Source organism: Colobus angolensis, unplaced genomic scaffold (genome assembly GCF_000951035.1).
Source record: "Colobus angolensis palliatus isolate OR3802 unplaced genomic scaffold, Cang.pa_1.0 Scaffold31, whole genome shotgun sequence".
In the NCBI taxonomy this organism is placed as follows: Eukaryota; Metazoa; Chordata; class Mammalia; order Primates; family Cercopithecidae; genus Colobus; species Colobus angolensis.
Window position 1 is genome coordinate 4,648,293 of NW_012116377.1, and position 20,497 is coordinate 4,668,789.

Genomic DNA, 20,497 nt, shown 5'->3' on the forward strand with positions numbered 1-20,497 from the left:
CTACCCACCCCTCCCCATCCCCCACCAAAAAAAAAACTAGGGACAGGCACTACAGGACCAGATATGAGAGGGCCTTTCTGCCTCGAAGCACCACACGTGCCATTTATGGAGGGCTCCTTGCTGGGTAAGGCATTGACTATGATTAGCTCATGTGGTCTCTACTGAGTCAAGGCTCTCAAAGAAGGAAAAAAAGACATGGCAAAGGCAGATGATCATTGTTCTTGTTCAATTTTATTGGCATTGCGTTCATCTCTTTACAGAAGAACTCAGCCCACACCCTAGAATGTAGACCTTTGGAAAAAGGAGAAGTGCTCCATTAAGCAAGCTACAATGTGGGGGCAGATCCTAGGAAGGGAGCAGAACTGCCAGGGTTCCAACCAAATAAACAGGTTAATTAACAATGGGCAATATTGGGGAGATGGGTGGGGAAAAGGAGTAAAAGCTCTGCTAACCTAAGGATACCACAACCCTGAAAGGAGCGCCTTCTAGAACAAAGGTAAAAATCACTAGGACAGATCTGTGAGGGTTTTCCTTTCACTCTCATAGTAGGATGCTGATCTAAGGGGAGTTTTGAAGTGTGCAGCAGGGGGGAAAAAAAGAAAGAAAATGAGAATTTTAATTTTTGAAATAACGGCAATTTATCCATTGCACATACTACTGTATTATGCAAATCAACCTTTTGGAAAATTTAGACACAGAAGGGAACTAGACAGTTTTCCCCCTGGAGAGATGAAAAGTTTTTTGGCTCTTAAGTCTTTGATAAAAGGTGTACATAATTCTTGTGTCTACTGTACAGAATACTGCCGCTAGCTGGATTTCCCAATTCTGCGTAACACTCTGCAATCCAAACAGGGTTCAACCCTCCATCTTACATGCCTGCATTACAGGACTTAAACACATAATCCAAGAATTTCTTACACTAATTTATACATTTTAATTGGTTGCATATATTAACATGTACTATAAGATTCTTTTCTAAGAAGCATTACATAATAAATGGATACTGTAAAAAGATCTGATTAGTTAAAAGTAACAAGCATTAACAGATAGATACATACAAAACTCAGCCTGATCAGACTGGGTGTGAGCCTGTAATGGGGCATGGGGCACCAGCCTTCCCAAGGGGTAGCCTTCAAGGAGGGAGGGGAAAGGGTAGGTAAAAAGACCACAAGACCGTTAAAAAAAAATTAGACACAGATTAACTGTAAACAGTTCTCTCTCTCTCCAGTGGACAAAAAGAATAAGCTTCCAATGCCAACTCCATATCAGAATGACATCCACCGCTGGCCTGTCCTGCTGCCATACACGCGGGCTCATGTGGGTGGGCAGGCAGACCCCAAGAGCCATCATGGGCAGGGGCTGGAGTTTGATTACGTCAGGTGTGTGTGTGTGTGTGTGTGTGTGTGTGTGACATGTGGGGTGTAACTGTGTTTGATGGGGTTTTCTTTTGGCAGCTGGATGTGAGAGATCAATGTATGTTTTGTTTGGAAGAGGAGAGGGGAATTGTGTTGAAGGCCTACGTGTGTTCTTGGTTTGTGAAGGACTCTGTGCTCAACTCTCACTGCCCCCTCAGCAACTGCAGCTTTCTGCCGAGGCCTTGGCCCGGTCATTCTTGTCCAGTTTGATAGGTTCAGGGAATTCGTTGTACAGCTCCACCTCCGTTTCCTGGACAAGGAGACAGAGAAAGGTTGGTTACTCAGGGAATTGAAACATTTCAGCCCTCATTGTGGGCCCTTTCTGCCCAGGAGGGGCTCATTTCTGCTTGGGCAGAGTGGGCCGGGAGCTGTGGAGCACAGCCTGCCCACGCAGTTAAGGGAACACTCTGGCAGAAGGTGCCATGCTCAGGGAGTAGCAAGAGAAAAAGCTTTTGTGACAACTCCAGGTCAATGTGAAGAGAGGTGTCCTGCCAGGGGAAGCATCAGTCTGCACTGAGCAATCAGGACAGAAGTTCACATATGTTTTCAATCAGATCATGATCTGGGAGCTCTGGGACCACATCCACATCCCAGTTCAGATGCTTTCTGTATGTTCCCTATAGTTGACAATGGTTAACAATGGTGTGGATTTCTAGTTTTTCTCAAACATCTGGCAACCTTCAGCCAGTATGTGCACGAGGTGAAGTGGCTGGAGCTGAGTATGAGCTGCCCTCTCAACCTGGAACACTCCTCCTACCTCCCCATATTCCATACACTTTTCTGGACCAATGGCCTCTGCTCTGGTCTCTTTTTTCTTCCAAAGGTTTAGCAGAGCTTTGTCTCCCAAATGCTGCAGGCCTAGAAAGGCAGCTGTGAATGAATTTTATTACCATCTGTGACAAGTGTCAGAGCAGATGGACTATGGTCATTTTAGTGGGACTTTGCTAAAGTAACATGTTTCCAATGAGGAGCAGCATTCTACTTTTGGGTGCAGGAAAACAATATCACTTAAACATTGAGCACTTGTGTGCCAGTGACTGTTTTAGGATTTGCAGATAAAGCAGGAACTGTTTCTATTCATTAAAAGTTATCTAGGAAAAAAACCATTCCATTCACAATAGCTATAAAAGTATAACACATCTAGGAATACATACTTAAAAAAATAACAGCTTTGGCTGAGCATGGTGGCTCACGCCCGTAATCCCAACACTTTGGGAGGACGAGGCAGGTAGATCACCTGAGGTCAGGAGTTCAAGACCAGCCTGGCCAACATGGTGAAACCCCGTTTCTACTAAAAATACAGAAATTAGCCGGGCATGGTGGCAAGCACCTATAATCCCAGCTCCTCAGGAGACTGAGGCAGGATAATTGCTTGAATCCAGGAGGTCGAGGTTGCAGTGAACCAAGATGGTGCCACTGCACTCCTAATAGCTTTATTGGGTTTTAACTCACATGCCATAAAGTGTACAATGCAATGGTTTTTAGTATATTCAGAAAGTTGGGCAACCATCAACATTAACTCTAAAATACTCTCATCACCCCCCCAAAAAAACCCTATGCCCCTTAGTAGTTCCTTCCCACTCCCATTCTACACCATCCTGGACCCAGTAAGCACTGACCTACTTTCTGTCTCAATAGACTTGCCTATTATTCTGGACACTTAATTTTTAAACATTATTTATTTATTTTAATTTTCCCCATTTCTTCTAGTGGACTGCAATTTCTGTTTTTTTTTTTTGTTTTTTTTTTGAGGCAGAGTCTCGCTCTGTCGCTCAGGCTGGAGTGCAATGGCATGATCACAGCTCACTGCAGCCTCTAACTCCTGGACTCACACAATCCACCAGTCTCAGTCTCCCAAGCAGCTGGAACTATAAGCTCGTGCCACCACGCCTAGCTATTTTTAAATTTTTAGTAGAGATGGGGCCTTGCTATGTTGCCCAAGATGGTCTCAAACTCCTGGTTTCAAGTGATCCTCCAGCCTCAGCCTCCCAAAGTGCTTTGATTTCAGGCAGGAGCCACTGCATCCGGGCTGGACATTTCATTGAAATGAAACCATACAACATACGGTCTTTTTACAACTGGCTTCCTTCGCTTAGCACCCATGTGGCAGCAGGTGTCACTACTTCATTCCTTCTTATAGCTGAATAATATTAGAATGCATGGATAAGCTGTCCTTTGTTTATTCACTTATCAGTTGATGGACATTTCAGTTGTTCTTACTTTTTGGCTGTTACAAATAGCGACATTTTATATTGCCACTAGTACCTAGGAATATGTTTACTGTGAAAGGCAAAGGATCCTATTGTAAATCAATTATAGCTTGGGTGTGTCTGTAGTCCTACCTACTTAAGAGGCTATAGTGGAAAGATCACTGGAGCCCAGAAGTTGGAGGCTACAGTGAGTGATGACTGCACCACTGTGTAGCAGCCTGACAGAGCAAGACCCTGTCTAAAAAAAAAAAAAAAAAAAAAATCAATCAATCAATCTTACTGAAGGAATGGAAACAAGACCTAAAATAGTATCATGGGCGGAATGTTTTGTTTTTTTGAGATGGAGTTTCGCTCTTGTTGCCCAGGCTGGAGTGCAATGGTGCAATCTCAGCTCACTGCAACCTCCGCCTCCCAGGTTCAAGCAATTCTCCTGCCTCAGCGTCCTACGTAGCTGCGATTACAGGTGCCCACCACCACGCTCAGCTAATTTTTTGTATTTTTAGTAGAGATGAGGTTTCACAATGTTGGCCAGGTTAGTCTCAAACTCCTGACCTCAGGTGATCCACCTGCCTCGGCCTCCCAAAGTGCTGGGATTACAGGCGTGAGCCACCGCACCTGGCCGGGCAGAATGTTTGTGTTCCTCCAAAACTCCTGTGTTGAAGCCCTAACCCTTCAGGTGGCTGTATTTGGAGTAAGGAAGGAATGAAGGTTAAATGAGGTTGCAGGGTGGGGCCCTGATCTGAGAGAATAAGTGTCCTTATAAGAAGAGGTGACACCACAGACACCTTGCTTATGTGTCCTCTCTCTCTCTGCACACAGCAGAAAGGGCATGGGAGGACACAGTGAGAAGACAGCAGTCTGTGAGCCCAGAAGAGCGCCCTCACCAGAAACAAAATGTGCCAGCATCTTGCTCATGGACTTCCGGCCTCCAGAACTGTGAGAAAACAAAATGTCTGTTGTTGGACCCACCCATGTTGTGGGGTTTTGTTAACGCAGTCTGAGCAGACTAATGCAACAGCTGCAACAAAACTGGAATGAATGGGGAGAAAACAGTGGGCCTGAAGAAAAAAATTCCAGTCAAAATCTCAACAGAGTTTTATTTGGGGTGTGGAAGGTAAGAGAGGAAAATCGTGGAATTGAAACAAAATTATTAAAAAATAATGTGGCAGGCAGGGCAGGGTGGCTCATGCCTGTAATCCCAGCACTTTGGGAGGCTAAGGCGGGCGGATCACAACATGAGTTCGAGCCCAGCCTGGCCAATATAGTGAAACCCTATCTCTACTAAAAAATACCAAAATTAGCCAGGCGTTGTGGCGGATGCCTGTAATCCCAGCTACTTGGGAGGCTGAGGCAGGAGAATCACTTGAACCCGGGAGGCGGAGGTTGCAGTGAGCTGAAATCATGCCATTGCATTCCAGCCTGGGCAACAGAGCAAGACTCCACCCCCCCCCAAAAAAAAAAAAAATGTGGCAAGAGGAAACTTGCCTCATCAGGCAGTGAAATCAAGACAGTCCAGATAAGGGAACATGGCATGGACATCACCAGAACAGACTGGAGAGACCAGAAACAGATCCCAGCACATATGAGCATTTAGCACAGGCCACGGTCTATTCAAGGAGGGAAACGACTTATGTAACATAGCCGAATGATTTCAAACAACTGGCTGAGCTCTCTGAGAGAAAAGGCAAGTCTCTCTTTCCTGCCATAAGCCAAAACAAACTCCAGCTGAATTAGAGAAAAATCTGATGTAGACACAGGAAACACAGAAACTTAAAATGACATACCCAAATAAAAAATTACTTTTTTCCTATGTTCAAAGGACTTAAAAATACCACAGAGTTGAAAAAGTCACTTGAGATGTAAGTAGAATTAACTTCAATTCACCAGCAGCTCATGAGAACTGAGAGAGGCCCAACCATGTGCTGTGTGCTGGCTGTGTGCAGCAGAGAAAATCCAAATGGCTAAGCCCCAGGGAGAGGGACTCAGAGGGACCAGTAGCCACGATGGTGGCAATTTATACACCCAAAGATTGGCAATGTCAGCAGAGTGACAAGTGACACCTATTGCTTGCTGGCAAGGAGGTAGAACAAAGCAAGCCCACGCTGCTGAAATGTTATTCCCCTTGGGGAAAGCAACCTGGCACCCTAACTTATACTAAAACAGATCCTCCAATGTAACAATCTAACTCCTTAGGGGCTAACTCTAAAAATAAAAGCATGAAGACAACAGGGAGAGTAGTGATGGAAGCGAAAAACTCAGACGGTGATGCCAGGCAACAGGGAAACAGGTGGGAAACACTATCCTACACGTATTTGGATTTCCATTCCCTTGTATGAACATTAAGAAAAACACAACCGTTTATTATTCGTGGGTGAGGGTGGCTAAGTCTGCATCTTGGGTCTTTTCCTTACCACTTGAGGGTTCTCCTGGCATTCTGGGTGGAACAATTTCCTCATTGAGTAGGTCTGTCCCTTTCATTCTGGAACACTTAGTGCGGACCCCACTTATGCCAGAATTTCCCTGGTCCTTGGAGCAACCATTCCAAACAACTCTCTGTCCTGCTGAAAGCCATTACCTTCATTCTGCTGGCTTCCTGGAGTCAGCAGAATCTGCCTTGTCCTTCACAGCCACTATGTGCTTCAAGTGCTCTATGCATCCCCCCAAAGCTGTCACACCTCTGACCACCCCCAGACACTGTCTGATGAGGCCTCGTGACCTGCCTTAATCACCACTGCCCCTAACAGAGTTGTACATAAAACAGACTTTCAACTCGCATGAGTGGTTGTATCTAATCACAGAAACAGTAAATAAGAAATTCTAGGTATTGTATTCCTTGAACAGTTTTCCTACATTTCCTTCCTTCTTTGTGTTGTTTACTTAACTGTTCCTAAGGAAAAAAGTTACCTGTCAGTATGTGAGAGCTGAAAGAGTCTGTCTCATTTAATCTTCATAATCACCCTGCAAAAGCAGGTATTCCCATTTTTCAGGTGAAGGGGTAGAAGTTCGGATATAATTTTTTTTTTTTAATTTTTTTTGTGAGACAGAGTCTCACTCTGTCACCCAGGCTGGAGTACAGTGGTGCAATCTTGGCTCACTACAACCTCAGGCCTGGCTAATTTTCTTTTTATTTTTTAGTGGAGATGGGGTTTCACCATGTTGGCCAGGCTGGTCTCAAACTCCTGACCTCAAGTGATCAGCCTGCCTTGGCCTCCCAAACTGCTAGGATTATAGACGTGAGCCACCGTGCCTGGCCATTTTTTTTTTTTTTTTAAGCCCAAACTAGATATGATTGGTAGGCAGCAGAGCTGGAATTTGTATTCAAGTTAATTTCCTTCTTAAATAGAGCAGCAATCTAATCAGGGGTCTCCCAGTGACCTGATCTCCTAATCGTAGTCAAGAAAATAAGAACAAGCCTAGTAAAAGAAGGGCAGTCTCAGTCTTCCCAGCCTCTACATCTTTTAGATTATTTCCCCAAAGTGGGGGTTCTGGAAGCTTAAGCAGAACATGTCATAACCTTCCCAGATGAACACTTAGGGTATTCTGGCTACATAGAAAAGAGTGGGTTAGGGAAGAAGATTAAGGGCAGGAGGCCAGGCAGGGACTGGGTCAGTAGTCGGGCATCACAAGAGTGGGCAGGTCAGCTGTGGGAGACCCACCTGCTTAAGTGCATTCCGTGCAATCGTCTGGAACGCCTGCTCCACGTTGATGGCCTCCTTGGCACTGGTCTCAAAGTAGGGAATGTTGTTTTTGCTGTAGCACCAGGCCTGTGCCCGCTTTGTGGCCACCTGAAAGGAGAAGTAGGGTGCACACAGGCTCATGATAGAAGCAGCTAGCACTGACTCCATCCTCCCCAGGAAGTGTCATGGTCCCTGGTCTACAGGTGGTATAGGTGAGGACACAGATGTGGGGAAAGAGGGTGTTGGAGGAGACCTGTAGACCCGTCCAAACTAGCTAGGATTCAGCTAGAGAGCTCAAAGCCTGTCTCAGTCTACAGCTCATACCTTCTGACCCTCAGTTATACTTAAAAGCCATTCGTGAATGGAGTAAGAAGCCAGTCTGGGAAGAAATGAGGAGTGTTTACTGGGACCTCAGAGATCCTAGGACAGGAAATGCCCAGCAGCTTGGTCTTAAGGTTTATAGTCCCTTTACCATTACTGCTAGTGTGATGTCACCCATGCCACTCACACATTCTCACTCCTTCCCCAACCCCTAGCCCATTTTCAGCCAAGAGATAAGGACTAAGTCACTTAGGAAGGGGAGGAAAAAAAGATCCATGGTCAGAAATAAACGTAGTCGTAATTAATCAAAGAGTCTATGTTTCCAACAGAAATGATATTTGAAACTATAGTACAGCAATTTCACTCAAAGCCCAAAGCAATATTCTGCACACATGGAGACCCAGGCACGGCCTGGAGGTACCGGGAGGGCACTATTGAGAATGACAAAACTGAATTCCCTCCTTCAAAGTGCAGAAAGGGAACTGAAGCTGAGACAGCCAAGACAATGGCCCAAAGTCACAGCCAGCTGGGGGCAGGATGGGGACTTAACCCAGGTCACCTGGGTCTCAGTCCTTAAAGGCAGTTGGCCTGAAGGGCTGGCATAGGGTGATGAAGACTCCCACCAGCACTTCCTAGAGCCATGTGACCTTAGCAGAGAACCCTCCAAATTCACAAGGCCCCTCGGGAGCAGGTGTCTGTGACGATATCTATCATCGTTGGTACTTACTTGTCTGTTTTCGAGGTCAATCTTGTTTCCCAACACAACAAAGGGGAAGTTTTCAGGATCTCGGGGACTGGCCTGGATGAGAAACTCATCTCTCCAGCTATCTAGGGTTTTGAATGTGTTGGGGGCAGTCACATCAAATACCAGAACACAGCAGTCTGCACCTCTGTAGAAGGCCACACCAAGAGACTGGAACCGTTCCTGTCCTGCTGTGTCCCATATCTGTGAGAGACAAAACATTTATTCCTCGGGAGAGTGCTAGGCAGAGCACAAGGAGCATGTATGCAGGGGGTGCCAGAAGAAATGGGTTAGATTGTGAGGTCACCCACAAAGACAAATGACACCAGACTTCAGGAAGCAAATTTCAGCACCAGAGTATCTGCAACAATCCTCACAAATACTGTATGTAAGTATGTGTCTGTCTATGAGCAGGTGACATTGAGTCCAATCTCCAGGGCGCTAGAAATTTCTTATATCTTGATCCAAGTAGTGGTCACATTTAGGTAAGTGTGTAAAATTTGAACTATAAATAAAACTTAGGTACTCTGGGAACTTTCTGAGAGCAATGGAAATACAGGAAAGTGAGGTGATGTCTCACAAATGATACAGTTCAATCTATGCATTTTACTGTATGTAAAGTTTGTCTAGCCAGGAACAGTGGCTAACCTGAGGTCAGGAGTTTGAGATCAGCCTGATAAACATGGAGAAATCCCATCTCAACTAAAAATACAAAATTAGCCAGGCGTGGTGGTGCATGCCTGTAATCCCAGCTACTTGGGAGGCTGAGGCAGGAGAATCTCTTGAACCCGGGAGGTAGAGGTTGTGGTGAGCCGAGATCGTGCCACTACCCTCTAGCCTGGGCGACAAGAGCGAAACTCTGTCTCAAAAAAAAAGAGAAAAGTTAGCCTAAACAACAAAAAAGATTAGCATGTTATATTTCATTTGTATTACACCTCAATTAAAAAACAAAACAAATGAAAAACTCTTGACAGAAAGAGATCAAGAGAAAGACAATGAGAACACACACCAGATTAAACCAGGTACTACTGACCACCTCTAAGCTGGTCACATCATTCACTGCCATGCTAGGTTTAAGAGCAAGACTGGGTATACTTACTGCCCTAGATCCGTAACAGGCACTCAAACAGAGCCAGACAAACATGATAACAACTCAGATATAAGGATGAAGGGCAAAAAAGACAAATTTATCTCTCATGATTCCACTGCCTCTCAGCAGGTTAGGGCACTAAATGCTCCCTTCCCCAGATACAATAAACTAAGTCCACACATGTAGACTAAACGGGATCAGGGCTGCTGGTGGTACTCATTTATGTGCTCTCCTGGTTCTCCAATGTTTTACACTGAATATGTATGCATCTCTGTCAGTGGAGAAATGACCCCATTCTCAAACAAACAAACGAACGAACGAACACTTGGCATCCTCCCACACAGGAAGGAGTTCATGTCTTGTTCTAGTTATTTGCGTGGAGAGGTTTTCTGGAGCTGACTGGAAACTGCACATGTGACACTCTCCACATTCTCCCATGTTCCTCCCCTTTACCCCGTCAGGCACTAGGGCACTCTGGCAACAGCAGATGGGGTGACGTGGGAGAGCAGGTTCACTGGACTTTACTGCTGCCCAACAGATTTAGTGAACCATTCATTCCTGTTTTTAAGAAAATATTGTTGCCAATCTACTATAATTATAAACAACTCAGCAATGAATATTAGCATAAAGAGCTTTTTCTGTATTTCAAATGGCTTTTTTTCAGGAAGACTCCTACAAGCAGAATTACATAAGAACTCTGTTACTGTTAGGTGGAACCAATTCATCATCTGGAACTCAGATACATCATCTGGAACTCAGAGAAGGCAAAGTAATACTTTCAAAAAGAAAAGTCAACAAGTTGATGGGTTCCTAGAAAGTTACCAAAATTAATTTAACTTTGAATTTACAAAAGTAAAGGCCATATTTATCAAAACATCAACAAGTACAGTCCTATGGCTGACTGTGATCTTTAAAATTGAAATTGTTAACAGTGACCTGGGTTCTTGGAATCTTCCATGACAGAAATCAAGAGAGATCACCAGACACAATAGCAAAGAGAAAGTGAAAGTTTATTTAGCTTGTGCATAGTGAGCTAGCACTGCAAAAGGAAAGGGGCAGCTGTTCTCTGAAAGCAGTGTGGGAGTTAACTTTAAAGGGCCTTCCTATGGGGAGGGGTGATGTCAGGGTATGTATATAGGAGGGGTTTCTCTAGTGCATGCACAGTGGCTAAACATGCTTCTTCAGAAATTGCGTGTAGCACTAGCAGGTTAAATCTCCACCCTGGGTGTGATTTTTAGCATTAAAATGAGGAAAAAGAACTATAAGTTGAAGTCTAACTGCACATGCTGGGGGGCCCGAGGGAGGTCCCTAGCCCCATGAAGCAGGAACTTATGATAACAGTTTCTTGGGACTTTTTTTGCTGCTGATTGTCTGGAAGTTAGGTAAGCTACAGCTTGAGTAAGGGGCTTTTGTTCTTTTTCTCTAGACTACATCAAAACAGGAAACCAGCCAACCTGCTTGTCTCAAAATGTTTTGTTTTCTCCATTTAAAATTATACCCTTATAACTATCTACCCAATACTCTGATGTTACAAAAATTAACAGTTATTTTAATCCATTTTTTCCAAGAGTTAACCCTTCCCCCATTGCATTTTCTGCCTTCTTTACCACAAGCAAATGCTCCTGAAGAGATACCTTACATAAATAGTATCATTCTGTACAGCTTTTTGCAACTTGTCTTTTTTCACTCCCAAAAGTTAACAGTTATATAATATTTCATTACCTTAACAGACTACACTTAGTTTCCCAGATCATTTGAGTTATTTGCAGTTTTTCACTACCCATGCAAGGCTGCAATGATAACTCTCGTTACACCTCAGACGTCATGCCCAGACATGAAGTTTCTCTAGGCCATACACTCAGACTGTGGCTGCATAAGTGTATGTTCAACACTGGGAAACAGAGTGGCAGTTTCTACTGAAAAGGTTGTACTCATTACTACACTCCTACCATCAACCTGAGGCTGTTTAACTCCCTATATTCTAGCATCCACCAGGTTGCTTACTGCTTGGATACTATTAGGCATTATCATCTTTTTCACCTGCTTGTGTGGTTTGTTTTTGTTAGTCTGGGAATCTTGTTATACAGATGTTTAATGTAATCTATTATCAATCTTCAACATTTTATGATTTGTACTTTCTTTTTTTTTTTTTTTTTTTTTTTTGAGACGGAGTCTTGCTCTGTTGCCCAGGCTGGAGTGCAGTGGCGGGATCTCGGCTCACTGAAAGCTCCGCCTCCCGGGTTTACGCCATTCTCCTGCCTCAGCCTTCCGGGTAGCTGGGACTACAGGCGCCCGCCACCTCACCCGGCTAGTTTTTTTGTATTTTTTAGTAGAGACGGGGTTTCACCATGTTAGCCAGGATGGTCTCAATCTCCTGACCTCGTGATCCGCCCATCTCGGCCTCCCAAAGTGCTAGGATTACAGGCTTGAGCCACCGCGCCCGGCCAGATACTAATCAATTTCTAGATTCTTTCTGAACAGTATAGAGAACTTTAAAAAACAAGAAACACAGCAGTCACTAATATTTCCCTACACATTAGATTATATAGTTCTGATCTTTGTTTCCTCATATTACTTTGGAAGTTACATACTCATGATTCCAAAAATAGATACAAGTATACTACTGAAGTGTTCTTCCTTCAGACCTATCTATGTGAAATCACTTTCTGCCTGGAGTTATCCTTTAGAACTTCTGCCCTTAAAGACGTGCTCTTTCATTCAGGAGGGTTATTTCAGCAGAGACAGAACACTGTGCTGCCCGTCTCCTTCCCAACATACCCCACTGCCTGCTGGGCTCTGCTGCTACTGCCAGGAGTCACCTGGCAGCCTCAGTGCTGTGCTTGTCAAGTTTTCCTCAGTCTATTTTTAAGTCTTTTTTTTTTTTAATTTTTTTAAATTTCACTATGACTTATACAGAATTCTTTTTATTTATCCTTCCTGGAATTTGGGCTTCCTGAGTCAGTGGACTGGTGCCACATCAGTTCTGGAAAATCCTCAGCAAATATCATCTCTGATCTATTATTCTCTCTTTATACCTTCTGAGACTGATTAAAAGTAGGTCCAACCTTCTCACTTTCACTTATCTCTTTCATATTTCCTGCCATTTTTCTTTCATTCTTCCAACACTTTTCTGGTGTGGCCAATCTGCTGTGCTTTAGCAGCATTCTCTGAATTTCCAAATTTCACTGACTGTGCTTCATTTTCTCCCCACATCAATGTTAACTGTTTCGTTTCTTCTCTGCAGATTAAAAGATTATCTTATATTTAACCAAAGCCCCTTTAGTGAGGTATGGCTGACATACAAAGGTGCACATATCTAATAATCTAATGCACAGAACTCAATGAGTTTGGAGAGAAAACCATCATTACAATGCAGGCCACAAACCTACTCATCAAAAGGTTCTCCCCATCCTCTTATTATTACTTTTTGTGATAAGAACACTTAAAATAAGTACATTCTTTTTAAAAAATTTTTTGTAGAATGAAATGTTGCTATTTTGCCCAGGCTAGTCTGGAACTCCTCTCTTGGCCTCCCAAAGCACTAGGATTACAGGCATGAGCCACTGCATTCAGCATGCAAAATTTTAAGTGTACAATATAGTATTTTTAACTACAGGCACTATGCTATACAGTTCTCTAGGATTTATTCATCTCATATAACAAACTCTGTATGCTCTGTATTTCTTTAAATATAAAAAACATTCTGGGCCGGGCACAGTGGCTCAAGCCTGTAATCCCAGCACTTTGGGAGGCCGAGACGGGCGGATCACGAGGTCAGGAGATCGAGACCATCCTGGCTAACATGGTGAAACCCCATCTCTACTAAAAAATACAAAAAACTAGCCGGGCGAGGTGGTGGGCGCCTGTAGTCCCAGCTACTCGGGAGGCTGAGGCAGGAGAATGGCGTGAACCCAGGAGGCGGAGCTTGCAATGAGCTGAGATCCGGCCACTGTACTCTAGCCCGGGGCGACAGAGCGAGACTCCATCTCAAAAAAAAAAAAAAAACACTCTGGAATTACCAGGCAAGTTTTTCACTGGTTCTTTCTTGTGGTGCCTTGTTTTCTTATTTTGATTATATTTTACTGTAAGCTGCTAAAAGCCCTCGAAAAACACGTGAGGATTCCTCAAGATCAGGATAATGACGCCTTTGTCCAGAGACAATGATTTTCATTTACTTCTAGTATCTGAAGCTGGCTACAAGAGCACAAGGGCCGTCCTTTGCTTCAATCTCTTGGGAACTTGTTATCTTTTTCCACTCTTTCCTCACCTCACTCAGGGCCCTGTGGATCTCCTGATGGGGTTGACTTCAGGGGTGCAGCACTCCAAGGTCCCAGCTTAGTAACACAGACGGGACTGTTACGACAACCCCCCACTCAACAGGGGCCGAACTCTGATTTCTGAATTCGCTGGCCCACATGGCTATCAAAACCACAGCTCAGCTGGAGAATTTCTATTTTTCCTGAGCAAAAGGCAGTCTGAGTCTTGCTGCGACACATGGAGAATCTTCAGATGGGCCTTTACCCCAGCTCCCTGAAGTTATTCTACTCCCTTCTGCCTTCTGTTGAGAATTCGTCAGTCTGTTGTTCCTTTTTAAGTCATGTCTTTTTTTCTATAGTTGCTCTTAAGATTTTGCTTTTCGGTCTTCACAATTTTAAGTCTTCTTTTAGAAAATATGCTCAGCTCTTATGGCTTACTGCTTTTTTCAGCTGCATTTAATCTACAGTTTAACTGTTCATTTAGCTTATTTCAATACTATTTTTTTCACTTCTTGAAGTTCTAAGTTTTCCATATCCTCATTTTTTTATAGTATCCCTTTCCATTATGGTTTCTATTTCTTTTTAGAACATCTCTAGTCATTGTGAACATCTCTTGTGGCACATTATTTCCTCATGTGGTTATGAACTCATCTTCTCTCCTGCGGTAGTAAATGTCCCTACAGAGTGGTCTTACCCTTGTTTTTGCCAGGATTGACAGGAATTTATGTTAAATCCTTTGAGACAAAGATTTCTGTACATGTGGATAGTGGGACTGAGATTCTCCAACAACTGCAGACACAAGCTTTGCCAATTCCTTGGGCCAAGGTTTTCCAGTTCTACTCTCAAGCTTGACTTGCTTAAACTGCAGTTACATTTTGAAGATCTCTAGGTGTATGTGTACAGATAAGGTGAGGATGAGAGATTCATACTAGCTCTGTCCTAGAAGTGTCAGTCAATTAAGAGTCCTGATCCTCTAGGAGCATGCCACAGCTCGAGGTCAACACATGTACAAACTTCTACCTTTAACCTACATCATTCACACATTTCAGCGAGCCGCCACTATCTGCCAGGTACTTGCTAGGACTACAATGGGATTGGAATTGTATTTGCCTCTAGAAGCATGTAGGAAAGAACAACTGCCACAGATATAGAAGTTTCAAAAGATCTGAGCGAAAAGTTGGAGACTTCCGGTGGGTATACAGGCCCTGCTGGAAGCAGAGACATATCCACCAACACAAGTCTGTTAAGAGCAGCACATGATTCGGAAGGACTGAAGGAGACAAAAAAAAGTAAGTAACAGCTATTTCTACCATCTTTCCTTGCCTCCATAATGGTGTGCAGGAATGTCTTGGTTGATGCTCTCAAAGGCAAACACCAGGTTCTTATTAGGCTCTGCTCCCAAGTCATGGTCTGGTTCTAAGTGTGAAGATGAAACATGATCACATTGAAAAATTGAAATCACTGGTGATCACAGAGCTGGGAAAATTACTGTGAACCTCACAGGCAGGTTAAAACTAGAATGAATGGCCCCAGATTTGATGTGCAACTCAAAGATCCAGAAAAGTGACAGAATAATCTACTCCTATCCCAACAGTTTGGTTTCAAAGTCAGGTTGTACTGACAACCTCAGTTGGCATCACGGACCATGAACAAAGAGATGAAAATACAGGAGGGAAAATCATGGGATTCTTTTATTTTTATTTTTTTTTAATTTAGTGACAGGGTCTCACTCCATCACCCAGGCTGGAGTATAATGGAGCAGTCACAGTTCACTGCAGGCTCGAACTCCTGGGCTCAAGGTATCCATCCTTCAGGGGTTCTTTTCTAGGGATGTATTACATGTATACAAACAAAATGACTCAATGGGGAAAAAAAAGGAATAATAGTTTATAGCCAGAATGTGAAGGCTTTTCAACAAGTCATATGAAAGAATCTACATCTTATCCTAACTGTTGAAAGGGAAACCCTTGAAAGATTAATAAGCTGATACATAAAAAAAAAAAAAACAGATTTGCTCAATAGACACACAACTCTTAAAGTTACATATTAAATAGAAAGTCAAAAAAATAAAGAAACTTTATGTCTCACTACTGAGGTGAGACAAAGATGTTTACCTAAAGTACTGGGCAAGGATGTCAAGAGAAACACAAGATAGAGACCTGCAGGTTGCCAAATTTAGCAAACAAAACCAAAAACAACAAAAAACAAGAAAGGATAAATCTGAGTTTTTTTTTAAAAAGAAGAAATTTTAGTGTGTCTTAGCAAGTTGTATCTGAGATATACAAGAAGTATACTAACTGAGTATCAGCCAATTATCTACAAACAGGATAATAAGATTTGAAGAACAGGGAAGGAAAATGTCTACGCATGAGGAAAGATTAAGACTAAAGGAACTATCAAGGCCAGGTTAGCACAGCCAAGACATATGCTTACCTGCATTGTGACTAGTCTGTCATCCACCATCACCTCCTTGGTCAGAAAGTCAGCTCCTATTGTGGCTTTGTACTGATTGCTGAATTTCTTATTCACATACTGGTTCATGAGTGATGTCTTCCCGACTCTGAAATTGGAGAAAAACCACAAGCATAAGTCAAATAGGAAGGTCCTAAAACTGACATGAATTACTTGAAGCATTTAAAAGAATCTGCCTGACCTGAAGGACAAGAAACTGCTCTCACAGCAAAGGGCAATGCCAGTAGCCTTCCCAGCATTATACTTTTGAAGTTTTGTGCTTTCTCTCTGGGTAAAAATACAGATGTGGGGCAGATGTGGAAAAGCTGCTTACATGTTTTGGCACAGCCAGGTCAAATGGTAGAGCCTAGTATTATTTTTCCCATTCTAGAAGGATGCCAGCAAATACACTCCTTCTAAAAGAAGCTTCACTAATAAGACTGCTCTGCTATTCCAACAGTATCCCTGCTATCTTAGATGTTTCTCCATTTAGTGGCTGCTATTTAGCTTGATGAAGTAACACCAGGAGGAAGACCTTGGCTTTGAGCAGACATATACCACTCAGACAATTTGCTGCTTTAAAGTTTAAAATCTGAAGCAGAAAAAGCACCAATATATCACCAAACCAAACATACTTCAAAGAATACTCCTCCAAATATGTTTTCCAGTAAGAAAACTCAGCAAGAGACAATATGTGATTTTTGTGTGATGAGGTTAAGGCAACCTAAAGACAATGCAAAAACCTTCCAAATACCCAGTGATATCACTTTCCTTTGCCACAAAGGAACATGTTCATATTTGTGTTAAAGAACCTGGAGGTACCTAGACAGCCTAAAGCAGTGTTTTCCAACCCAGACCACCTGAGCCAGAATCCCCAAGGGGAGAGGTGGCAAAACCTGGAATCAAACAAGGGCTCGGTGAGACTTTTTGCACACATTTGAGTAAGGCAGGCCTAAAAGCACTATCTTTCCATCCCGACAGGGATGGAGTTGTGGGGTAGGAAAGACAGCACAATTTAGGCCCTAGCCCACTGGTCTGGGGCTGGACAAATGCTAGCGAATAAAAGGTTCTTCAAAGGCTGGGCATGGTGGCTCAAGCCTGTAATCCCAGCACTTTGGGAGGTCGAGACGAGTGGATTGCTTGAGCGCAGGAGTTTGAGACCAGCCTGGGCAACATGGTGAAACCCTGTCTCTATAAAAAATACAAAAATTTAACCAGGAGTGGTAGCGCACACTTGTGGTCCCAGCTACTCTGGAGGCTGAGGTGGGAGGATCACTTGAGCCCAAGAGGTTGAGGCTGCAATAAGCTGTGATTGCACCATTCACTCTAGTCTGGGCAACAGGGCGAGACCCTGTCTCTCACATGCATACAAAAAAAGGTTCTTCAGGTGATTCAAATAAGCCAGTCAAGATAAAAAAACCTCTGGCTTTTCAAAGGAAAGACAGGGGACTTTGGACTAAAGAAGCACACCTGCATTTGCTATTGTTGTTATTTTTAAAAATATATAAGCTTCCAATGAGTCAAAGCTTTCATGGGTCCCTTCAGATGCCAAGTCTGAAAAGCCTACCACAGAATCTTTTTATTTTAAGAGTTGGGGACTCGCTCTGTCACTCGGGCTGCAGTGCAACGGCATGATCATAGCTTGCTACAGCCTCAAACTCCTGGGCTCAAGCCATCCTCTCGCCTCGGCCTCCCCAGAAGCTGGGACTACAGGTACGGCACCTAGCTAAATTTTTTTTTGTAGAGACAGGTCTCAAACTCCTGGGCTCAAGCAATCCTCCCCTCAGCCTCCAAAGCACTGAGATTATGGGCATAAGCCACCTCACCAAACCTACCATAGAATCTTAAGAGCCATTAGAGTGAGCTACATGGTTAGTGGCACATCTAGAATCAGAACCCAGTTCTGCCATCCCAGGCTCTTTTGCAGACAGACCTGAAGCAGGCACAGCAGCAGGAGGATACTGTATGGTACACTAAGAACACACATCTGCTAGGCCAGATGCCAATGGCAATACATCTATGTAACAGCAGGAAGATACTGTATGGTGTGTTAAGAACACACATCTGCTAGGCCAGATGCCAATGGCAATACATCTACGTAAGGAAGACTCCCCAGCCTGGCCGGCTTGGAGAAAAGGGATTCCATGAAAATGCCTATCCTTAGTTGAGTTCAAATAGTCATCTGCTCCCCATAAAAATCATGCTAAAAACCAGAGAACAAAAGGTTATGTAACAAGGGATCATCTAAATTTCTGCCATGCAGGGAAATATGTAAGGCCCTAAGCCTCCACTATGAAAGCAGGAAGTGACAGCACAGACGGTGTGGGCTCCGCAGCAGAGAGGCTTAGCTCTGAGCCAATCTGTTAGCTCAAATTCACAAGAAACTTACCCAGAATCTCCCAGGATGATAACCTTCAGCAACACTTTCTTCCTAGAGGTCATCCTTCAAACTAAAGGAGGAAAAGGAGAAATAACTGTTGAGTGTGATGGAAACACCAAGGCAAAACACCTCCCTTGCACAAACGTCTTAGCAGCCCCGAGAGTGCGGGGCCCTGAGCCTTCCTGCTAGTTATCTTCTTTCCACCCAGGGGGCCCTGACAAAGAACAGATCATTCACCAGAACTCTGGACCCAAGAGCTAGGCAGAATAGCACAAGAGGGCGATCCGGCCCCTGTAAGCTGCTGGAGAGAATGTATTCTCTTGCTTGGGTGGCGGATCAATTGAATGGATCGGCAATTTGAACTAATGCTCCAACTTACTCAACAGCTTGGTCCTTGCTTCATTCAGGTCACTGCTTCAGTATCACTTTCTCAAAGAAGTGATCGCTTTATCTAAAGCAGCATAACCCCTCATTTGCTCTCTATCCCATTACTCTGCTTGCTTTTTCTTCAGAGCACTTACCATTAATTGACATTTTTATGTACTATGTTAATCTGTTCTCTCCCTTTTCTAATAATCTCCATGAAGACAGTTTTATTCCCCATTGTATGCTCAACACCAAGTAGAAATTTATTAAATGTTGGGTACCGTCTGAATAATACTTGACTCTGCAGCTCTACGGACTACCCTTTTCCAGAAAATCTTTCAGGCAGCCTTGTCTACTCATGACCAGAAGATGTGAAAAATGCCTGATCTCTGCTCAACTGTCTTCTAGGACTTGCCACAGCATGGTCTATCTACTCATCAAGATAGGGCTCCTGTCGTAATTGCCTCTCATTTGCGAGGGTCTGACTCAGTGACTTCCAGAAAATGAATGGGACTCAGAAGAACTACTTGTTAGTTTCCTCTTTAACCACCTAACTTTTGAAGGCAAGGCTGACAGCAGTGCCTACAGTGGGAGTGACTTAAGCAGCAGATACGAACCCAGGCCACAGGGATTTCTACTCTGGTTTTGCCACTTATTAATTTAGCTAAATGACCTTGAGCCAGTCATTTAATTTCTCTGTTGGAATAGGGAATATAGAGATGATAGCTCTTATGTCCTAAGAATGCTGTGAAGACCGAATGAATAAAATGCTCAGGACAGTGACTAGAAAACAGTAGATGATTAGTAAATACTGGCTACTACCATCTTAAGGTATGCCAAATACAGAGATGAGTAACAGAACACAGAGTCCAGAAGACAGTGAGAGAAGCAGCAGGTCACAGCTCCTAGGCAAGGTTATCCAGTTATCCCCCTCTTTCCAGATGCTTGGCTGTCAATTGTTCTTTTTCTCAACAGGTGGTATTACACCCAAGACCACTAACTAAAAGGAAGTATCAGACCTGACTACTGTCCTACAGGGCAGGATTTGGTAACAAGGCCTACGCTCTTGAAAGTGACCATCCTCGATGGCTTCAGAGTCTGTTTCTGGCTACAAGAACACTATGAGAATAGAAGCCAGACTAGAGGATGGTTTGCTAGGCAAATACCCCAGGTCCCATGACCTACGCAAAGGGTCAAGCTGTTTCTCTGCCAAAAGCCTCATGCCCATGGCTGGACTGTGAAGACACTGTTATCTCAGCCCACCAGCATTTATCTAGGAAGTTCTTACTAGTGCTAGTTAGGGGCAGTATAAGATGACTTGGAGTTCTGTCTTCCATGATAATCAGCACTGAGAGGTATACCCCAAACTATTCATTATATGTGGAGCCCCACTATTCCCCTACCTTTCTCCCCAGGGACTGCTTTGACTGGTCAAAGTTTAAATGTCACACTCTAAAGTCTGGTATCACATTTCAAGATAGAGATCAGATGATGATAGTGGTGGCAAGTTTCAAATCGAAAGAAGGGGAGGCTGAGGCAGGCGAATCATGAGGTCAGATTTTGAGACCAGCCTGGCCAACATGGTGAAA

At 43.6% G+C, this 20,497-nt stretch overlaps 1 protein-coding gene across 2 annotated transcripts in view; it reads right to left on the minus strand.

Annotated features, from left to right (window-relative positions):
* Positions 1–211: 211 nt before the first annotated feature.
* Positions 212–20,497, minus strand: part of RAB7A (RAB7A, member RAS oncogene family) — an 85,085-nt gene continuing 64,799 nt past the window's right edge. The window contains exons 2-6 of one of the 2 annotated variants that reach the window (XM_011950715.1): positions 18,552–18,612; positions 16,145–16,271; positions 8,351–8,569; positions 7,282–7,410; positions 212–1,665 (exon numbers count right to left, since the gene is read on the minus strand). In XM_011950715.1, the coding sequence (XP_011806105.1) occupies positions 1,570–1,665; positions 7,282–7,410; positions 8,351–8,569; positions 16,145–16,271; positions 18,552–18,604 (624 nt within the window). In that variant the 5' untranslated portion in view covers positions 18,605–18,612 and the 3' untranslated portion in view covers positions 212–1,569. Of the gene's footprint in view, positions 1,666–7,281; positions 7,411–8,350; positions 8,570–16,144; positions 16,272–18,547; positions 18,613–20,497 lie in introns of those variants that run through there. The other variant, XM_011950716.1, reaches the window with a different exon arrangement.